The following is a 21,121-nucleotide window of genomic DNA, read 5'->3' on the forward strand; positions in this document are numbered from 1 at the left end:
TCCTGGCTCCCATCCTGTAATAATGTCCCCGTGCTGGCCTCATCCTGTAATAATGTCCCCGTCCTGGCACCCATCCTGTAATAATGTCCCCATCCTGGCTCCCATCCTGTAATAATGTCCCCGTCCTGGCTCCCATCCTGTAATAATGTCCCCGTCCTGGCCTCATCCTGGAGGGCTTTCAGGGAGCCGACTGCTTTCCGCTCCATAATACTTTTCAGCTGAGTGTGTGTCCAAGGACCACGGGCCTGGTCGCAGTCACACACCGCTGTCCTTATGCCCTTGAACGTGATTAAAGAGAAAAAAAAAGCCTTAATTATCTATTTAAACTGGACTTGTAATGGGATGGTGGCTGCAGAAGCTTTTAGTAGGCCCCGAGCGGTGTGTGCGTATAGTACTGGGTCAGATTCTGAATCCATTTTACACACATTCACGCAGCATCCATCACACATGTACATACTGTGGATGTCACAAAGGAGTTAGGGTAATGGATAGCACCTTTTAATTCACACTCCCTAAAATCATAATGAAATGACTCTGCTCGTTCTGGCTCCGTCTGTAGCGCAAAGCTGAAAAGTGAGCCGCGGTAAACGGGAAATGTACATTTTTTTTTTTACTATATCCATCCATGTTTTCAGATGGAGTGAGGTCACCCGGAAGGTTGAATTGTGGATCCAGATCTTAGAACTGAATGAAAATGGAGAGTTCTGTCCTGTGGAAGTCATCCCGGCCAAAGATGTTCAGACAGGAGGCATCTACCAGCTGAGACAGGTACTACACCCAAATATCTGGTCTGCTCCATGCTGCCCACTGCTGCTTTAGACCGGTTACGGCACTAGTTACTGTTAAACTCTTTGGATGCTCTAAGGGTAACACTGCTTTGTTAGTCTGAGCGGTAGGACCCTCAGCTTTTAGCAAGTTACCAGCTTTCCTGTGGATCGGTGATAACTTTCTAAGTTGGGACAACCCCTTTAAGACATCTTTGAGTGTTTTGTAGATCATTATAGGAACTGAATTCCTAAACAGTACCCAGTGTTTAATAGTACAGGTGAAAATAAGATATATTAAAAAGATTCTCATCAGAAAAATCAACTTTTCTCCTCCTGGACTGAACACAAACTTTCCCATTACTGAGATAGGATATAACAGTTGGTGCTCATAAAGTTCTATGGAGCTTGCAGCTCCTTCCCCTCCATAGAACTCTGTAAGCACCAGCTCTCTTCTCCTGTTTCAGTAAAGGGAAAATCTGCCTTCAATGAACGCAGATTTTCCAGAAGGATCTTTGCCCTGCTGCGGCTCGGCCGGCCACCCTTCGCCCTGCTGCGGCTCGGCCGGCCCCCCTTCGCCCTGCTGCGGCTCGGCCGGCCCCCCTTCGCCCTGCTGCGGCTCGGCCGGCCCCCCTTCGCCCTGCTGCGGCTCGGCCGGCCCCCCTTCGCCCTGCTGCGGCTCGGCCGGCCCCCCTTCGCCCTGCTGCGGCTCGGCCGGCCCCCCTTCGCCCTGCTGCGGCTCGGCCGGCCCCCCTTCGCCCTGCTGCGGCTCGGCCGGCCCCCCTTCGCCCTGCTGCGGCTCGGCCGGCCCCCCTTCCCCCTGCTGCGGCTCGGCCGGCCCCCCTTCGCCCTGCTGCGGCTCGGCCTGGCCCCCCTTCGCCCTGCTGCGGCTCGGCCTGGCCCCCCTTCGCCCTGCTGCGGCTCGGCCTGGCCCCCCTTCGCCCTGCTGCGGCTCGGCCTGGCCCCCCTTCGCCCTGCTGCGGCTTGGCCTGGCCACCCTTTGCCCTGCTGCGGCTCATACGGCCCCCCTTCGCCCTGCTGCGGCTCAGCCCGCCCCCCTTCGCACTGCTGCTGCTCAGCCTGGCCCCCCTTCGCCCTGCTGCGGCTCAGCCTGGCCTCCCTTTGCCCTGCTGCGGCTCAGCCTGGCCTCCCTTAGCCCTGCTGCGGCTCAGCCTGGCCTCCCTTCGCCCTGCTGCGGCTCAGCCTGGCCTCCCTTCGCCCTACTGCGGCTCATACGGCCCCCCTTTGCCCTGCTGCGGCTCATACGGCCCCCCTTCGCCCTGCTGCGGCTCAGCCCGCCCCCCTTCGCACTGCTGCTGCTCAGCCTGGCCCCCCTTCGCCCTGCTGCGGCTCAGCCTGGCCTCCCTTCGCCCTGCTGCGGCTCAGCCCGCCCCCCTTCGCACTGCTGCGGCTCAGCCTGGCCTCCCTTCGCCCTGCTGCGGCTCAGCCTGGCCTCCCTTCGCCCTACTGCGGCTCAGCCGGCCCCCCTTTGCCCTGCTGCGGCTCGGCCGGCCCCCCTTTGCCCTGCTGCGGCTCATCCGGCCACCCTTCAGCCGGCCACCCTTTGCCACTATTGAAATATATAAATTTTTTTTATTATGATACTTGGTCCTAATTTTTCTCAATTTTTTTATGTTTTGCTTTTTAGGGGGTAAAATTCAAAGCAAAAAAAAATGTGCCCGTTTATCACACTTCTCTGACTAACGAGAACTTCAAAATGTTTTTTTTTTTTCTAAGATATTTTTCTACATGGGACCTTATTAGGAATGGCAGTGCGCTCTCATGTTGGCTTTGGTTTTTGTTACTTTCCTTGTATGTGGCGCTGCCATATTATCCCCAGCTCCTGGCAGATTCGGCCTTCTGAGTCCCTAAATCCACGGCACTTCTGCTCTGGATAAGACTCTGTGGTTCCCTCTTATCCCCTCCGACCCCCAGACGATCACCATCTATGGGGGTCCGGACGTCTCTGACAGCGCAGCTGCTGACTCTGATGTGTCGGACGCTCGTTAAGTAGTTTCTATAGTTTTCTATATTCCTCTGATAATTCGGCAGCTATCAGATTCTGGATTGTAGGAAGTTTATTAGTATTTTCTTCAGTTGTGGGGATTAGTTGTTCGGAGATGACGTTCATGCCAGCTATCGTCCTCGGAGTCAGCAGAGCGGACGATACCCCTGATTAGCCCTCTCCTCCTGTCTGTAGCTCCTTACCAGGGTAATGAATTTGCTGAGTGGCAGCAGTAATGGAGGTAATGAGGGAATCGTTTACCTGTGTTTGTTGCCGGAGCGGAGGATTAGACGCGCGCGCAGTGAACGACTCTCCCAGGAGCTGCCAGGAAACGTCTGAGCCGCGGCTAATTGCTCCCCAGCTCGGTAATAACCAATTTCCCTCACCTTGTTGCTACAATTACTGTCTGCGCTATTTTGTTAATTTTTCCCTAAAGTTTAGAGCTAATTAGCCAGTAATTCACATTAGCCGCCTCTCCGTGGGAAGAAACATTCCTGTACGGCTCCGTGTCAGCGCCGTAATAGAGGCGCTCACTGATATGTCAGCTGTGACCCCAAAACCTGCCGTCATCTGCCCCTACACCACCCAAAACCGGCCGTGATCTGCCCCTGCACCACCCAAAACCTGCCGTCATCTGCCCCTGCACCACCCAAAACCGGCCGTGATCTGCCCCTACACCACCCAAAACCTGCCGTGATCTGCCCCTACACCACCCAAAACCTGCCGTCATCTGCCCCTACACCACCCACAACCTGCCGTCATCTGCCCCTGCACCACCCAAAACCTGCCGTCATCTGCCCCTACACCACCCAAAACCGGCCGTGATCTGCCCCTACACCACCCAAAACCTGCCGTCATTTGCCCCTACACCACCCAAAACCTGCCGCCATCTGCCCCTACATCACCCTAAACCTGCCGCCATCTGCCCCTACACCCAAAACCTGCCGCCATCTGCCCCTACACCCAAAACCTGCCGCCATCTGCCCCTACACCCAAAACCTGCCGCCATCTGCCCCTACATCACCCAAAACCTGCCGTCATCTGCCCCTACATCACCCAAAACCTGCCGTCATCTGCCCCTACACCACCCAAAACCTGCCATGATCTGCCCCTACACCTCCCAAAACGTGCCGTCATCTGCCCTTACACCACCCAAAACCTGCCGTCATCTGCCTCTACACCACCCAAAACCTGCCGTCATCTGCCCCAACACCACCCAAAACCTGCCGTCATCTGCCCCTACTCCACCCAAAACCTGCCGTCATCTTGCCCCTACACCACCCAAAACCTGCCGTCATCTGCCCCTACTCCACCCAAAACCTGCCGTCATCTGCCCCTACACCACCCAAAACCTGCCGTCATCTGCCCCTACACCACCCAAAACCTGCCGTCATCTGTCCCTACACCACCCAAAACATGCCGTCGTCTGCCTCTACACCACCCAAAACGTGCCGTCATCTGCCTCTACACCACCTAAAACGTGCCGTCACCTGCCCCTACACCACCCAAAACATGCCGTCATCTGCCCCTACACCACCCAACAGAGGGGCACATGGGACATAAGTCCCAGCACAGGTGATCTTCACATGACACAACTTAGGTTTGGCTTTTCCAATCCGGCCGTCCTATTTGAATAGATAATATCCAGTAATCTGACATCTGATAATCCAGAATCATTGATAATTCCTGGCTTATTTCCAGCACAGGGCTGCAGTGTAATATGTCTGTGTCCTTCTCCGCACAGGGGCAATCTCGGCGTCTGCAGGTGGAGGTGCGATCCGTACAAGACTCGGGAACACTACCACTAATAGAGGACTCCATACTGTCCGTGTCCGTGGGGTGCGTGAAAATAGTGCACGCCAAGACCGGCAAGGGGCAAGATGTGCATCATCAGGTGAGAGATGTCATGTTATCTATGGATCAATCTCCTAGCCATCGATTTCATATCTGTTAATCTATCTTGTATCTACAGAGGATGTAAAAAGTCTACACACCCCTGCAAGAAGACATAATAATTTCAGAACTTTTTCCACCTTTAATGTCGCCCATAATCTGCACAAATCCATTGAGAAATAAACTGAAATCTCAAAGAAAAATAAAGTAAAATGATGTGGTTGTATAAATAGTCACACCCTTAAATTAATATTTTGTTGACGTCCCAAAGCACACCTAGAATTGGTGATCTTTGTCCCATCTTCCTTGCAGTAGCACCATATCTGTCAGATTACAGGGGGCATCTCCTGTGTACATCGCCCTCCTCAGGTCATCCATAGATTGTCACTTGGGTTCACGTGTGGAATCAGGCTGGGCCATTCCAAAACTGTGATTTTTCTAGAGAAGCCATTCTTTTGTAGTTTTGGAGGTCACTTGTGGTTCTGAAAGGGGAAATTCCTTTTTAGCAGAGACCTGAAAGTTTTGTTGCAAAACCGATTGATAATTGGAATTGTTCATAATTCCCTCCACTTTGACTAAAGGCCCAGTTTCAGCACTGTGCGGCCTCCACCATGCCTCACTGTGGGAATGGTGTTCTGTTGAAGATGCTCAGCATTTGTTTTGCACCTTTTCTAATTATGGCCAAAAAGTTCAACCTCTATCTCATCCGACCATAACACGTTTCCTGTTTTTAGCAGACTTGATAGAGGTTTTAACAAAATATAGCCGGGCTTGGATGTTTTTATTTGTAAGTCAAATCTATGATCTTGACATCCAACCCCACAGACCACACATACAGTATGAGGAATACAGGAGATTGTAGTCGCATGCAGGACACAATGAGGACTGGTCAGAAATTCCTGCAGCTCCTTTAATGTTACTGTCAGCCTCTTGGTAGTCTCCCGGTTCAATTCTCATCTTGTCTTTTCATCATTTTTTGAGGGACGTCTAGTTCTAGGTAATGTCACTCAAATTGTAAGGCTTGTTTTGTGTTTGTCAATAAGACATATCGGAGACTCCCCAAATGTATGGAGGAAGGTGCTGTGGTCAGATGAGACCAAAGTTTAACTTTTTCGCCACCAAGGTAAAAGCTATGTCTGGTGCCAAACGAACACAGGTCATCACGCCAAGAACACCGTCCTCACAGTGAAACATGGTGGTGGCAGCACCATGCTGTGGGTATGTTTTTTGTCAGCAGCGACAGGCAAAAATGGTCTGAGCCGAGGGGAAGATGGATGGTCCTAAACACCAGGATAATCTTAAACAAAACCTATTTCAGTCTGTCAGTAATTTGAGACTGGGACAGAGGTTCACCTTCCAACAAGACATACTGCTAAACCAACACTCGAGTGGTTTAAAGGGAACCTGTCACCCCGAATTTCGCGGGTGAGGTAAGCCCACCGGCATCAGGGGCTTATCTACAGCATTCTGTAATTCTGTAGATAAGCCCCTGATGTTACCTGAAAGAGGAGAAAAAGACGTTATATTATACTCACCCAGGGGCGGTCCCGCTGCTGGTCCGGTCAGATGGGCGTCTCTGGTCCGCTCCGGCGCCTCCCATCTTCATTACAAGACGTCCTCTTCTGATCTTCGGCTCCGGCGCAGGCGTACTTTGCTCTGCCCTGTTGAGGGCAGACAAAGTACTGCAGTGCGCAGGCGCCGGGCCTCTGACCTTTCCGGCGCCTGCGCACTGCAGTACTATCCTCTGCCCTCAACAGGGCAGAGCAAAGTACGCCTGCGCTGGAACCGTGGCTGAAGATCATTAGAGGATGTCTTGTAATGAAGATGGGAGGCGCCGCAGCGGACCAGAGGCGCCCATCTGACCTGACCAGCAGCGGGACCGCCCCTGGGTGAGTATAATCTAAAGTCTTTTTCTCCTCTTTCAGGTAACATCGGGGGCTTATCTACAGCATTACAGAATGCTACAGATAAGCCCCTGATGCCGGTGGGCTTACCCCACCCGCGATTTTCGGGGTGACAGGTTTCCTTTAAGGGGAAATGTGTAAATGTTGTGGAGTGGACTAGTCAAAGCCCAGACCTTAATCCAATGGAGAATCTGTGGTCAGACGTGAAGATCGCTGTTCACCAGAGGAAACCATCTAATGTGAAGGAGCTGGAGCAATTTTGCCTTGAGGGTGAGGCAAAAATCCCAGTGGCCAGATGTGGAAAGCTGATCGAGACTTATCCCAAGTGACTTGCAGCTGTAATTGCTGCAGAAGGAGGCTCTACAAAGTACTGACTTAAGGGGGGTGAATAGTTTTGCACACTCAAGTTTTCAGTTATTTTTTTCGATTTGTTGTTTGCTTCAAAATAAAAAGAAATGCTCACAGTTGTAGGCATATGTTCTTTACATGATCTGATGTAAACCCTCAAAAGCAATAGTGAAATTCCAGGTTGTGAGGTAGCAAAATGCGAAAAATGCCAACTGGGGGTGAATACCTTCACAAGACACTATGTCTCTTTTTATCTCTCCACCTCTATATTTTGTCTTGCAGGATGGTGGAGAAGATATTGACAGCTACCAGGTAAATATTTCTCTATCTCCTCATATGCCTTAGTTCACCGTACACCAAACACTTCGGACATTTCGGGACGCTTTACTCTAATATCTGTCCTTTGTTTTGAATCAGGTTGGTAAAACCAGGTCACAATGGCGACCAAATCATTGACTTGGTAGACCAGACATCTGACCCGGGCGACCAGACATCTGACCCTGTCTACCAGACATCTGACCCTGTCTACCAGACATCTGACCCTGTCTACCAGACATCTGACCCTGTCTACCAGACATCTGACCCTGTCTACCAGACATCTGACCCTGTCTACCAGACATCTGACCCTGTCTACCAGACATCTGACCCTGTCTACCAGACATCTGACCCTGTCTACCAGACATCTGACCCTGTCTACCAGACATCTGACCCTGTCTACCAGGCATCTGACCCTGTCTACCAGGCATCTGACCCTGTCTACCAGACATCTGACCCTGTCTACCAGACATCTGACCCTGTCTACCAGACATCTGACCCTGTCTACCAGACATCTGACCCTGTCTACCAGACATCTGACCCTGTCTACCAGGCATCTGACCCTGTCTACCAGGCATCTGACCCTGTCTACCAGACATCTGACCCTGTCTACCAGACATCTGACCCTGTCTACCAGACATCTGACCCTGTCTACCAGACATCTGACCCTGTCTACCAGGCATCTGACCCTGTCTACCAGGCATCTGACCCTGTCTACCAGGCATCTGACCCTGTCTACCAGGCATCTGACCCTGTCTACCAGGCATCTGACCCTGTCTACCAGGCATCTGACCCTGTCTACCAGGCATCTGACCCTGTCTACCAGACATCTGACCCTGTCTACCAGACATCTGACCCTGTCTACCAGACATCTGACCCTGTCTACCAGGCATCTGACCCTGTCTACCAGGCATCTGACCCTGTCTACCAGGCATCTGACCCTGTCTACCAGGCATCTGACCCTGTCTACCAGGCATCTGACCCTGTCTACCAGGCATCTGACCCGTAAATCATCCCAAATAAAAAGTGCAACAAAAGACACCGTATAAAATAATTTTTATTAAAAATATTATAAAGTAAAAAAACTAATACACACAAAATATAGCTGATAAATAATGAGCACAATATAATAGTATGATAGGACACCAACCAAAATATTCAAAATAGATTATTAACCCCCACACTCATATGACATATCCCAGCACTACTCGATACTTGCACAAAATAAAAATAAAAATTAAAAAAGAAGTTCAATATATAACAACCACAGTGCAAAATTATGTGGAAAAATGTTGTGCAAAATGACAAAAATTTGTGCAACAATTTGATACAATAAAAATCAAAAGAACAAAAAAAAACACAAAAAATATGCAACAAATGTTGAATAATGCGTGTGACACAAATTGTATAATTGTAAACAATCCAAAGCAAAGTGCAAATAGTGCAGACTAATATTGCACAGTATAATAGTGGTTTATTAGTACTGGCACTTTTTGCACTTTATAGTTTTGCTTGTAGCACTAGCTGCATTATTATATTTTGTGCTCAAGTGGAAAGTTATTATTTTTTGTGCAATATTGGTATATGCTGGCAATCCATTTTGTATTGGCATTTTTTTTTGCACTTTATAGCCCTATTTTGGTATGTTGTATTATTATAGCACTATTTGCACTTATATATCTTGGGTTTGAGTGCAATGTAACTACTTATACTGTGCAATATTAGTATTAGTAATTTATGATGACACTCAGCAGCCTCCATCCATAGATTCTGTCAGTTGCTTGATCTGTTTACGACCAACATTGGGTGCAGCAGCCACCACAGCCTCCAGACACTGCTCCGAGAGGTGGACTGTTCTCCCTCCCTGTAGATCTCACATTTTATGAGGGACCACAGGTTCTCTATGGGGTTCAGATCAGGTGAACAAGGGGGCCATGCCATTATTTTTTTCTTCTTTGAGACCTTTACTGGTCAGCCACGCTGTGGAGTAGTTGGAGGCATGTGATGGAGCATTGTCCTGCATGAAAATCATGTTTTTATTGAATGATACCGACTTCCTCCTGTACCACTGCTTGAGGAAGTCTTCCAGAAACTGGCAGTAGGTCTGGGAGTTGAGCTTCACTCCATCCTCAACCCGAAAAGGTCCCACAAGTTCATCTTTGATGATACTAGCCCAGACCAGTCCCCACCTCCACCTTGCTGGCGTCTGAGTCGGAGTGGAGCTCTCTGCCCTTTACTGATCCAGCCTCTGGCCCATCCATCAGGCCCATCAAGAGTCACTCTCATTTCATCAGTCCATAAAACCTATGAAGAGTCAGTCTTAAGATATTTCTTGGCCCAGTCTTGATGTTTTATCCTATGTTTCTTGTTCACAGCTGGTCGTTTTTCAGACTTCCTTACCTTGGCCATGTCCCTGAGTATCGCACACCTTGTGCTTTTTGTTACTCCAGTAACGTTGCAGCTCTGAAATATGGCAAAACTGGTGGCAAATGGGATCTTGGCAGCTTCACGCTTGATTTTCCTCAATTCATGGGCAGTTATTTTGCGCCTTTTTTGCCCAACACGCTTCTTGCGACCCTGTTGGCTATTTGCCATGAAACGCTTGATTGTTCGGTGATCACGCTTCAAAAGTTTGGCAATTTCAAGACTGCCGCATCCCTCTGCAAGACATCTCACAATTTTGGACTTTTTAAAGCCGTCAAATCTCTCTTCTGACCCATTTTGCCAAAGGAAAGGAAGTTGCCTAATAATTAAGCACACCTTATATAGGGTTCTGATGTCATTAGACAACACCCCTCCTCATTACAGAGATGCACATCATCTGATCTACTTCATTGGTAGTTGGCTCTCAGGCCTGAACAGCTTGGAGTAGGACGACGTGTATAAAAAGTATCATGTGATCAAAATACAACTTACCTAATAATTCTGCACGCAGGGTACTACATTAAAGGGGACAGGAACAAATGTACTGCGCTTCGGCATAAGTTTCCGCTATACTGCCTCACCCACCTCATCCCGTCATTATGAGACGACGCCATTACATGAGCGACTTTGCAGTAACCTTGTCGGGCTTGGTTCTGTGCCACCAGGCTCCTCGGCCCGGCTGCACCCCCGGTTTACGACCATTTCTTCTCTCTGCACATTTTAGGACAGTCATAATCCAGTATTTTATGGCTCGTGTCATTCACTCCGCTCCTGACGCTCTCTCCCCCGTGTGATTCCTCGGCCTTCAAGGCCTTCCACATTTACAGATCATTAATGCTGCTTCACGTTTTTATCGACCCTGTCAGTGTTTGATCTGGGATTTATTTACTGCCACCCAATTACTAAAACTGGAAATGTTCCTCCAAGGGTCCTTTAAAATGCGAGGAGCGCGGGCCCACCCAGGGGGCTTCGTGCACTGACATAATGCTGCCAGTCACCGTGCTAGAAGTAAGAGGCGTATGTCTCTGTACACGTCGGTGCACGTTATAAGCATTAAAGCCGCAATGCTCCTCTGGGTAATATGCTAATTATGCTATTATCCTAAGTCATGTGACAAGGCTCGTTAAAGGGTCAACATTGACTTGTAGGATTGCTACCTTCCAATAGGTGGCACTAGAGTTCTAGCTCTCTTCCTCTCTTAGGAGACAATTTGCATAATTAGCATATTACCCAGAGGAGCATTGCGGCTTTAAGTCTCCTCATATCGGCATGCTTAGCATGTCAATCTCCGCAAGGAGAAATTATACTTCTTGGATAAGCTTCTGAATGAAATGCCAGAACTGCAGTGAAGACTGACACACGAGGAGGATATTGAGAGGGCACAAATAAAAGACAGGTCCACTTAAATTATTAAAAATCCCCTGGTGACTCCTTATCTCCCGGAGGACAAAAGGCTCAAACCATCCGATCATTGTCCCCCCATTGTGTGTTTCAGTGCATTATTTCAGTTTCTGTAGAATATCTGCACACTCATCTCCCCGTATTTAAACAAATCTAGACTCTAAGAACAGGACGTGTTGAAACAAAATAGATATTGTGCACCGGTGTGACTCCCGGACATTCCTGTGCGTGGAGGAGGCAGACGCCGGATCGGAGCAACGGACCATTCCAGATCCACCAAATACTCTAGAAAGCCATGGGGTGACCTAACGGGATCAGCAGGACTGTGGAAGGGATAAGGTTACAATCGCTTGGGGCTCACAACTTGTTCAGACCCCCAGACCAATTCCTTACAATCTCAGATCCCAGATAAGTATCCCTAATCTCGCTCAGACCCCAGACCAGTCCCCTAAACTTATTCTGACCCCAGACCAGGAAACTTGATTCCGACCCCAGACCAGGAAACTAGATTCCCTGACCCCAGACCAGGAAACTTGATTCCCTGACCCCAGACCTGGAAACTTGATTCCCTGACCCCAGACCTGGAAACTTGATTCCCTGACCCCAGACCTGGAAACTTGATTCCCTGACCCCAGACCTGGAAACTTGATTCCCTGACCCCAGACCTGGAAACTTGATTCCCTGACCCCAGACCTGGAAACTTGATTCCCTGACCCCAGACCTGGAAACTTGATTCCCTGACCCCAGACCTGGAAACTGACTACAGAGCTGCCATCACGGCTGAACGTCTCCAGTTCGGCTCTGATCTCGACTCTGCAAGGCCGGACGATCGGTGCCTCACTACAGATTAACTGTGGCATCTCCCATGAGTCTGATAGTCAGGGAGCCATATTGTTATAGGTAGAGCGGATTCAGTCTATCCAGTGGGGGCCCGCATGGCCGTGATTCAGCAGGTTATTATGTAGACTATTGCTGTCGGGGACCTGTTGTGTTTGGTTCTTTTCTTCCAGGACCGGGACTTGGACAGACTGAAGAGGAAATGGTTGAACGCTCTGACCAAGCGTCAGGAGTACTTGGATCAGCAGCTGCAGAAGCTCGTCAGCAGGCAAGGTGCGCATGTGACGTCTTGCAATAGTGGACTGGTGATGGTGGGCCAGATTTATAGATACACTTTTATAAATGGGTGATTCCCGGTGGTCATTTCCACCATTAGGGCTGCTAGCAAGAGGCATCTAAAGTCCTGGAGCATATACAAAGTGATCCCTTTAATCCAGCATCCATGCAGTATTATTGGCATGTGTGATCGCCCCCTGGCACGCCATGATGCCAGTGGCACCCCCACATTTACTCCATGGCTCCATAGTGTAATTTGGTAGTGTCTTGTGATAATTTCCTGTTCTCCATAGATAAGACCGAAGATGATTCAGAACGTGAAGCGCAGCTCCTGGAGATGAGGCTGACTCTGACTGAGGAGAGGAACTCCGTCCTGGTGCCTTCTGCGGGCAGCGGTATTCCTGGGGCACCAGCTAATTGGTGAGAACAGTGACCCAGCGCTAAATATGTACACCCCTCATTGATAACCTCCAACATAGCTTTCCTTACATCCTTCGTATAGGGAGGGAGGAGTACGATAGAATCAATGCTTAATGGAGCCTGATACACTTAATACTTACAGGGACACTCCAGGAAAGCGTGATCCTGGTGCAGATCTTACAAAATCTATGGTCATGGGCTGTGTCCAGTTTGATCTGCAGAAGCCATTTACCAGTCCAGCTCAGGGGTATACACATTATAAGTATGTGCCCCCTCCACATATCACCTCCAGAAGCTTCTCTGACCTCCCATCCTACACCTATGTACATTAATATGGAGTCGCCCCTCAGATAATATCGCCTCCTGCTCTTCTGGGAAGGATTTCTACAAAATGTTCAGAATTTTTGCCCCTTCATCCAGAAGGGCTTTTGTGGGGTCAGACCCTGATATTGGGGAAGGCCAGTCTCACAATTATATGTGCTGGATGAGGTTGGGGGTCCTGGCTCTGTGTTCTTTCCCCTCCATGTCTGTATGGACCTTGTGCACTGGGCACAGTCATGGGGGACAGATAAGGGTCTTCCTCAAACTGTTCCCACAAAGCTGAAGCAACAATTGTCCACAATGTCTTGTACTGAAGATTAAGATTTCCTAACACTGAAGTGAAGGGCCCAATGCCGACCCCTGATAACAAGCCCATAGTATTATCCTCCTCCATCATCTGTACAGCGTGCACAATGGGGGTAATGTCTTCCTGGAATCGTCAAATCCAGACTCCTCCATCAGACGCAGATAGAGAAGTGTGACCTATCACTAGAGTCCAGTGGTGGCGGCTTTACACCACTCTATCTGACACTCAGCATTGTGCTTGGTGATGTACGGCTGCATGCAACTGTTCAGCCACGAAATCCCATTTCTTGAACTTCCTTTGGTACAGTTTTTCCAATTGTCTGGTTATCTGGGAGCTGCACATTAGCCGCTCTGTGGACTTGTAGCCCCATCAGGTACGTCGGCAAGTGCTGCTCTCCATCGTCTGGGCTTTTATGTTGACAATTCGTTTTTATATTGACACTGACCTGGCTTCATACATCCCCAATGATCGCTGGAGGGAAGGATGCAGCAGCCGTGCAATTTCCCTGCAGCGGCCACTACAGGTGAAATGTAGTATAACATGCTGATCAGTCATATGGTCGTCCATTTAAAACATGATGGGACTCAGTCCTCCAGCTTCATCCCTCCATTCTGGCACAGACATAAGGGTCCTCAGCAGGGGGTCTTTGTTGTAGGTTTACTGGATTGGTTGAGAACGGGAGGACTCCATGGTGAGGGCTCAGTCCTCCAGCTTCATCCCTCCATTCTGGCACAGGGGCTCTTCGTTGTAAAGTTGCTGGATTGGTTGAGAATAGGATGACCCCATGGTCAGGGCTCAGTCCTCCAGCTTTATCCCTCCATTCTGGCACAGGGGCTCTTCGTTGTAAAGTTGCTGGATTGGTTGAGAATAGGATGACCCCATGGTCAGGGCTCAGTCCTCCAGCTTCATCCCTCCATTCTGGCACAGGGGCTCTTCGTTGTAAAGTTGCTGGATTGGTTGAGAATAGGATGACCCCATGGTCAGGGCTCAGTCCTCCAGCTTTATCCCTCCATTCTGGCACAGGGGCTCTTCGTTGTAGGGTTGCTGGATTGGTTGGGAACGGGAGGATCCCATGATCAGGGCCCAGTCCTCCAGCTTCATCCCTCTATTTTGGCACAAGGGGTCTTCGTTGTAGGGTTGCTGGATGGGTTGAGATTGGGAGGACCCCATGGTCTCAGTCCTCCAGCTTTATCCCTCCATTCTGTCACAGGGGGTCTTCGTTGTATGGTTGCTGGATTGGTTGAGATCGGGAGGACCCCATGGTCAGCGCTCAGTTCTCCAGCTTTATCCCTCCATTCTGGCACAGGGGGTCTTCGTTGTATGGTTGCTGGATTGGTTGAGATCGGGAGGACCCCATGGTCAGGGCTCAGTCCTCCAGCTTCATCCTTTCTTTCGGGCACAGGGGGTCATCGTTGTAGGGTTGCTGGATTGGTTGAGATCGGGAGGACCCCATGGTCAGGTCTCAGTCCTCCAGCTTCATCCCTCCAGTCTGGCACAGGGAGTCTTCGCTGTATGGTTGTTGGATGGGTTGAGAACAGGAGGACTCCATGGTGAGGGCTCAGTCCTCCAGCTTCATCCCTCCATTCTGGCACAGGTGGTCTTCGTTGTAGGGTTGCTGGATTGGTTGAGATTGGGAGGACTCCATGGTCAGGGCTCAGTCCTCCAGCTTCATCCCTGCATTCTGGCACAGGGGGTCTTTGTTGTAGGGTTGCTGGATTGGTTGAGATTGGGAGGACTCCATGGTCAGGGCTCAGTTCTCCAGCTTCATCCCTGCATTCTGGCACAGGGGGTCTTCGTTGTAGGGTTGCTGGATTGGTAGAGATTGGGAAGACCCCATGGTCAGGGCTCAGTCCTCCAGCTTCATCCCTCCATTCTGGCACAGGGGGTCTTCGTTGTAGGGTTGCTGGATTGGTAGAGATTGGGAAGACCCCATGGTCAGGGCTCAGTCCTCCAGCTTCATCCCTCCATTCTGGCACAGGGGGTCTTTGCTGTATGGTTGTTGGATTGGTTGAGATCGGGAGGATCCCATGGTCTCAGTCCTCCAGCTCCATCCCTCCATTCTGGCACAGGGGGTCTTCGTTGTAGGATAGCTGGATTGGTTGGGAACGGGAGGACCCCATGGTCAAGGCTCAGTTCTCCAGCTTCATCCCTCCATTCTGGCACAGGGGGTCTTTGCTGTATTGTTGTTGGATGGGTTGAGATCGGGAAGACCCCATGGTCAGGGCTCAGTCCTCCAGCTTCATCCCTGCATTCTGGCACAGGGGGTCTTTGTTGTATTGTTGTTGGATGGGTTGAGATCGGGAAGACCCCATGGTTAGGGCTCAGTCCTCCAGCTTCATCCCTCCATTCTGGCACAGGGGGTCTTCGTTGTAGGGTTGTTGGATGGGTTGAGATCGGGAGGACCCCATGTTCAGGGCTCAGTCCTCCAGCTTCATCCCTCCATTCTGGCACAGGGGGTCTTTGCTGTATGGTTGTTGGATTGGTTGAGATCGGGAGGATCCCATGGTCTCAGTCCTCCAGCTCCATCCCTCCATTCTGGCACAGGGGGTCTTCGTTGTAGGATAGCTGGATTGGTTGGGAACGGGAGGACCCCATGGTCAAGGCTCAGTTCTCCAGCTTCATCCCTCCATTCTGGCACAGGGGGTCTTTGCTGTATTGTTGTTGGATGGGTTGAGATCGGGAAGACCCCATGGTCAGGGCTCAGTCCTCCAGCTTCATCCCTGCATTCTGGCACAGGGGGTCTTTGTTGTATTGTTGTTGGATGGGTTGAGATCGGGAAGACCCCATGGTTAGGGCTCAGTCCTCCAGCTTCATCCCTCCATTCTGGCACAGGGGGTCTTCGTTGTAGGGTTGTTGGATGGGTTGAGATCGGGAGGACCCCATGTTCAGGGCTCAGTCCTCCAGCTTCATCCCTCCATTCTGGCACAGGGGGTCTTCGTTGTAGGGTTGTTGGATGGGTTGAGATCGGGAGGACCCCATGGTCAGGGCTCAGCGTTTTCCATCTGCCCCCAGGTTACTGATCTCGCCGTCCTGCAATATTTTGCTCTTGCTGAAAATCACTCCGACCTTGTGATTGGTATAAATCACCATTAAGTATCCGTGCACTTATCGCACTCCTGGGTTAATTATCGCGCTCGCGCCTCACTTTAGAAGGAAGCGGTGATAAAGCGGCGTTGCCTGGCCGCGGCGTCTCTCCCGTATTAAACGCCTGCTTCCTTTCAGTCAGCCCTCGGCCCTCTGTAATTTTCCAGGCATTAAGAGACAGCAAATTAAAACCCGCACGGAAACCTCGTCATTAATTATACATGAAAGGACAGAGGAGGTGAGTAATGGTACGCACAATTTAGTGGCAATAAACCCGTCCATCGCTGACATCCCGAATCAATTAGCGGGACGTAATAATTACAAGGGGGAAAGATGTCGAAACAGCACTGGAGTCACCTCGCTCGGCGGTCCGCAGGGCGCACGTCGGGGAGCGTCACCAGTCCGGGAGACAACCAATATGGACAGAATTGCTGTTTTCATCCCAATTCCCAGTTTAACCTCCCATATTACTGCATTTCCAGGCAATCCTGTCATTCTGGACTCTGGAAAAGCAGGGTAGCACCCATTATAGACACTACTATAGCTACATAAAAGTGGTCACCCAGTTTTTCCAGACTCCTTAATATCTTTCCTGTTCTTTTATCACTTTCATTTCTTTCCAGACTGGCTTTTCAGGAGTCTTGGAAAGCTGAGTGGCACCCAAGATGCTGACTATGACAGCTACTCCGGTTTGTCATCCAGCTTTCTCAGTTATGGTGGTTTACATCCCCTGCTCCTATGTCTCTGAATTATTGGGCAGTTACCGTTCAGTTCTCTTGGAAAGCTGAGTGGCACACAACATGGTCAATTGTTCATCTTCATGGCTTTTAAAGGGCTCCATAAGGGCTAATCTTGCTAGACAGAATTGTAGCAAAAGTAGGGCCGCCACCCAACTTTCCGGACTTGTCAATAGCAAAGCGTGGTCAGTTTTGCCGTGATACATCCCCTGCTGCCAAATCACTACTTATCATTCAGGACTATTGGAAAGCTGGGTGGCTGGCTATGACAGTTGCCTACCAGCCTAGACTCCAGAAGGACACAGCTTGCGTAGTCATACATTGCTTTAGTTTCAGGGGTAGTTATGGAGTCATCCATTTACGACTAGTGTTATTCTTTCTTTCAGGACTCCAGTGTCGGGAATGGAAACTCATATACCTGTTATTTTCCTGGATCTCAATGGTGCGTGAGTGCAGGGCTCGTTCTGGGGGAGCAGCTTGTCTGATAACCAGTGATATCACACTGAACCCACCTGGTGTCTTTGCTTTACCCCTGGATTTATTGCAGCGGACGATTTCAGCTCCCAGGACAATTTGGATGAGCCAGAGGCAGCTGGGTGGGACGCAACACTGACGGCTGAAGAGGAGGACGAGTTCTTTGACCTACAGATTGTCAAACATCACGAGGCTGAGGTATGTACTACTCATTAATCGTCTCTACATCTGTCAGCAAAATCTATGTACAGATCCTGAGTTACATCCTGTATTATACCCCAGAGCTGCACTCACTATTCTGCTGGTGCAGTCACTGTGTACATACATTACATTACTGATCCTGAGTTACATCCTGTATTATACCCCAGAGCTGCACTCACTATTCTGCTGGTGCAGTCACTGTGTACATACATTACATTACTGATCCTGAGTTACATCCTGTATTATACCCCAGAGCTGCACTCACTATTCTGCTGGTGCAGTCACTGTGTACATATATTACATTACTGATCCTGAGTTAAATCCTGTATTATACTGCAGAGCTGCACTCACTATTCTGCTGGTGCAGTCACTGTGTACATACATTACATTACTGATCCTGAGTTATATCCTGTATTATACTGCAAAGCTGCACTCACTATTCTGCTGGTGCAGTCACTGTGTACATACATTACTGATCCTGAGTTATATCCTGTATTATACTGCAAAGCTGCACTCACTATTCTGCTGGTGCAGTCATTGTGTATATACACTACATTACTGATCCTGAGTTACATCCTGTATTATACTCCAGAGCTGCACTCACTATTCTGCTGGTGCAGTCACTGTGTACATACATTACATTACTGATCCTGAGTTATATCCTGTATTATACTCCAGAGCTGCACTCACTATTCTGCTGGTGCAGTCACTGTGTACATACATTACATTACTGATCCTGAGTTATATCCTGTATTATACCCCAGAGCTGCACTCACTATTCTGCTGGTGCAGTCACTGTGTACATAAATTACATTACTGATCCTGAGTTACCTCCTGTATTATTCTCCAGAGCTGCACTCACTATTCTTCTGGTGCAGTCACTGTGTACATACATTACATTACTGATCCTGAGTTACCTCCTGTATTATACTCCAGAGCTGCACTCACTATTCTGCTGGTGCAGTCACTGTGTACATACATTACATTACTGATCCTGAGTTACCTCCTGTATTATTCTCCAGAGCTGCACTCACTATTCTGCTGGTGCAGTCACTGTGTACATACATTACATTACTGATCCTGAGTTACCTCCTGTATTATTCTCCAGAGCTGCACTCACTATTCTGCTGGTGCAGTCACTGTGTACATACATTACATTACTGATCCTGAGTTACATCCTGTATTATACTCCAGAGCTGCACTCACTATTCTGCTGGAGGAGAATCTGATTGGGTATGTATAAATGGCTTTTCCCATCTGTACAACCCCTTTAAGAAATGTTTGGTTACAGGTGAAGGCTGAAGCCTCGTGGGACTGCACGGTGCACAACAGCCCCCATCTCAGTAAAGGATCATCAGCGGATGAGCGGGTTTTCCTTATCGTCAGAGTAACGGTTCAGCTCAGTCATCCTGCCGAGATGCAGCTGGTTCTGCGCAAGCGCATCTGTGTTAACGTCTACAGCCGCCAGGTGACTGCGTGCACTACTTGTTATGAGCTCCCATATTGAGGGTCTCCTCACAATGTGATGAACACCCAGATCTGTTTTTTTTTTTTTTTAACTTTCTTTAGACATTTCTTCCTTTTATTTTTCTGTCTAGGGATTTGCTCAAAATTTTCTAAGGAGAATGTCATCAAGAAGTAATATTACAAGTTGCGGCGTCACTGTCGAGATCGTCTCCAATATTCCGGAGGTAACAATTCCAATAAGTCTAAAATAATAAACCTTCTATACACGGAGAAGGCAAATTAATTTTATGCAGAACTAAAAAAAGAAAAAAGTAAAATTGAGATAAATCTGATAACGTACAGTGGGCACTGTATAGTCAAGAAGTAGTATCTCTACCAAGATTTACAGTGAGAAACAAGCAGGCAGTACTATCTGTGCCTACATAATTTCAAGTGAAATACAGAGAAGTAGAATTATCTGTGCTTACAAACTTTATAGGGATATATTAAGGCAGTACTGTCTGTGCCTCATCATTATCAAGGGGTCAGTAGTATCTGTGCTTAGATCTTTTACAGTGAGAAACCAAAGAGGTAGTACTATCTGTACCAATATAATTTACATTTGGAATCAAAGAGGCAGTGCTAAATGTACCTATATCATTTACAGGGAAGGCAGTAATATCTGAACCTCTATCATTTACAGTGAGGAGCAAGGAGGCAGTGCTAACCGAACCTACATCATTTACAGTCGGAAACAAGGAGGCAGTACTATCTGTGCCTACATCATTTAAGTGAAAAACAGGGAAGCAGTATTATTTGAGCTTAAATACTTTATAGGGATATAAACTGCTCAAAAAGATAAAGGGAACACTAAAATCCCACATCCTAGATATCGCTGAATGAAATATTCCAGTTGTAAATCTTTATTCCTTACATAGTGGAATGTGTTGAGAACAATAAAATATAACAATGATCAATGTAAATCAAAATGAATATCCCACGGAGGTCTGGAGTTGGAATGATGCTCAAAATCAAAGTAGAAAATCAAATTACAGGCTGATCCAACTTCAGTGGAAATGCCTCATGACCAGGAAATGATGCTCAGTAGTGTGTGTGGCCTCCACGTGCTTATGACCTCCCTACAACACCTGGGCATGCTCCTGATGAGGCGGCAGATGGTCTCCTGAGGGATCTCCTCCCAGACCTGGACTAAAGCATCTGCCAACTCCTGGACAGTCTGTGGTGCAATGTGACGTTGGTGGATGGAGCGAGACATGATGTCCCAGATGTGCTCAATCGGATTCAGGTCTGAGGAATGGGCGGCCAGTCCATAGCTTCAATGCCTTCATCTTGCAGGAACTGTTGACACTCCAGCCACATGAGGTCTGGCATTGTCATGTATCAGAAGGAATACAGGGCCAACCGCACCAGCATATGGGCTCACAAGGGGTCTGAGGAACTCATCTCGGTACCTAATGGTGGTCAGGCTACCTCTGGCGAGCACATGGAGGGCTGTGCAGCCCTCCAAAGAAATGCCACCCCACACCATTAATGACCCTCTGCCAAAACCGGTCATGCTGGAGGATGTTGCAGGCAGCAGAATGTTCCCCGCAGCCTCTCCAGACTCTGTCACGTCTGTCACATGTGCTCAGTGTGAACCTGCTTTCATCTGCGAAGAGCATGGAGCGCCAATGTCGAATCTGCCAATCGCCCTCCACGGTGTTGTGCTGTAAGCACAACACCCACTTGTGGACGTCGGACACTCATACCACCCACATCGAGTCTGTTTTGCCAGTTTGAGCAGACACTTGGTTGTTAGTGGCCTGCATTTGATTTCTGGCACTGCTCCTCCTGTTCTTCCTTGCACAAAGGCTGATGTAGCAGTCCTGCTGCTGGATTGTTGCCTTCCTACGGCCCCCTCCATGTCTCCTGGTGTACTGGCCAGTTTCCTGGTATCTGCTCCA

General features: G+C 49.0%; 1 protein-coding gene across 2 annotated transcripts in view; it reads left to right on the forward strand.

Annotated features, from left to right (window-relative positions):
• Nucleotides 1–21,121, forward strand: part of KIF13B (kinesin family member 13B) — a 225,706-nt gene that overhangs the window by 131,571 nt on the left and 73,014 nt on the right. For both annotated transcript variants that reach the window (XM_069728391.1, XM_069728392.1), the window contains exons 24-32: nt 636–768; nt 4,514–4,663; nt 7,197–7,226; nt 12,065–12,164; nt 12,461–12,587; nt 17,423–17,478; nt 17,584–17,708; nt 19,003–19,179; nt 19,310–19,402. In XM_069728391.1, the coding sequence (XP_069584492.1) occupies nt 636–768; nt 4,514–4,663; nt 7,197–7,226; nt 12,065–12,164; nt 12,461–12,587; nt 17,423–17,478; nt 17,584–17,708; nt 19,003–19,179; nt 19,310–19,402 (991 nt within the window). The remainder of the gene's footprint in view (nt 1–635; nt 769–4,513; nt 4,664–7,196; nt 7,227–12,064; nt 12,165–12,460; nt 12,588–17,422; nt 17,479–17,583; nt 17,709–19,002; nt 19,180–19,309; nt 19,403–21,121) is intronic.

Source organism: Ranitomeya imitator, chromosome 5 (assembly GCF_032444005.1).
Source record: "Ranitomeya imitator isolate aRanImi1 chromosome 5, aRanImi1.pri, whole genome shotgun sequence".
Classification (NCBI taxonomy): domain Eukaryota; kingdom Metazoa; phylum Chordata; class Amphibia; order Anura; family Dendrobatidae; genus Ranitomeya; species Ranitomeya imitator.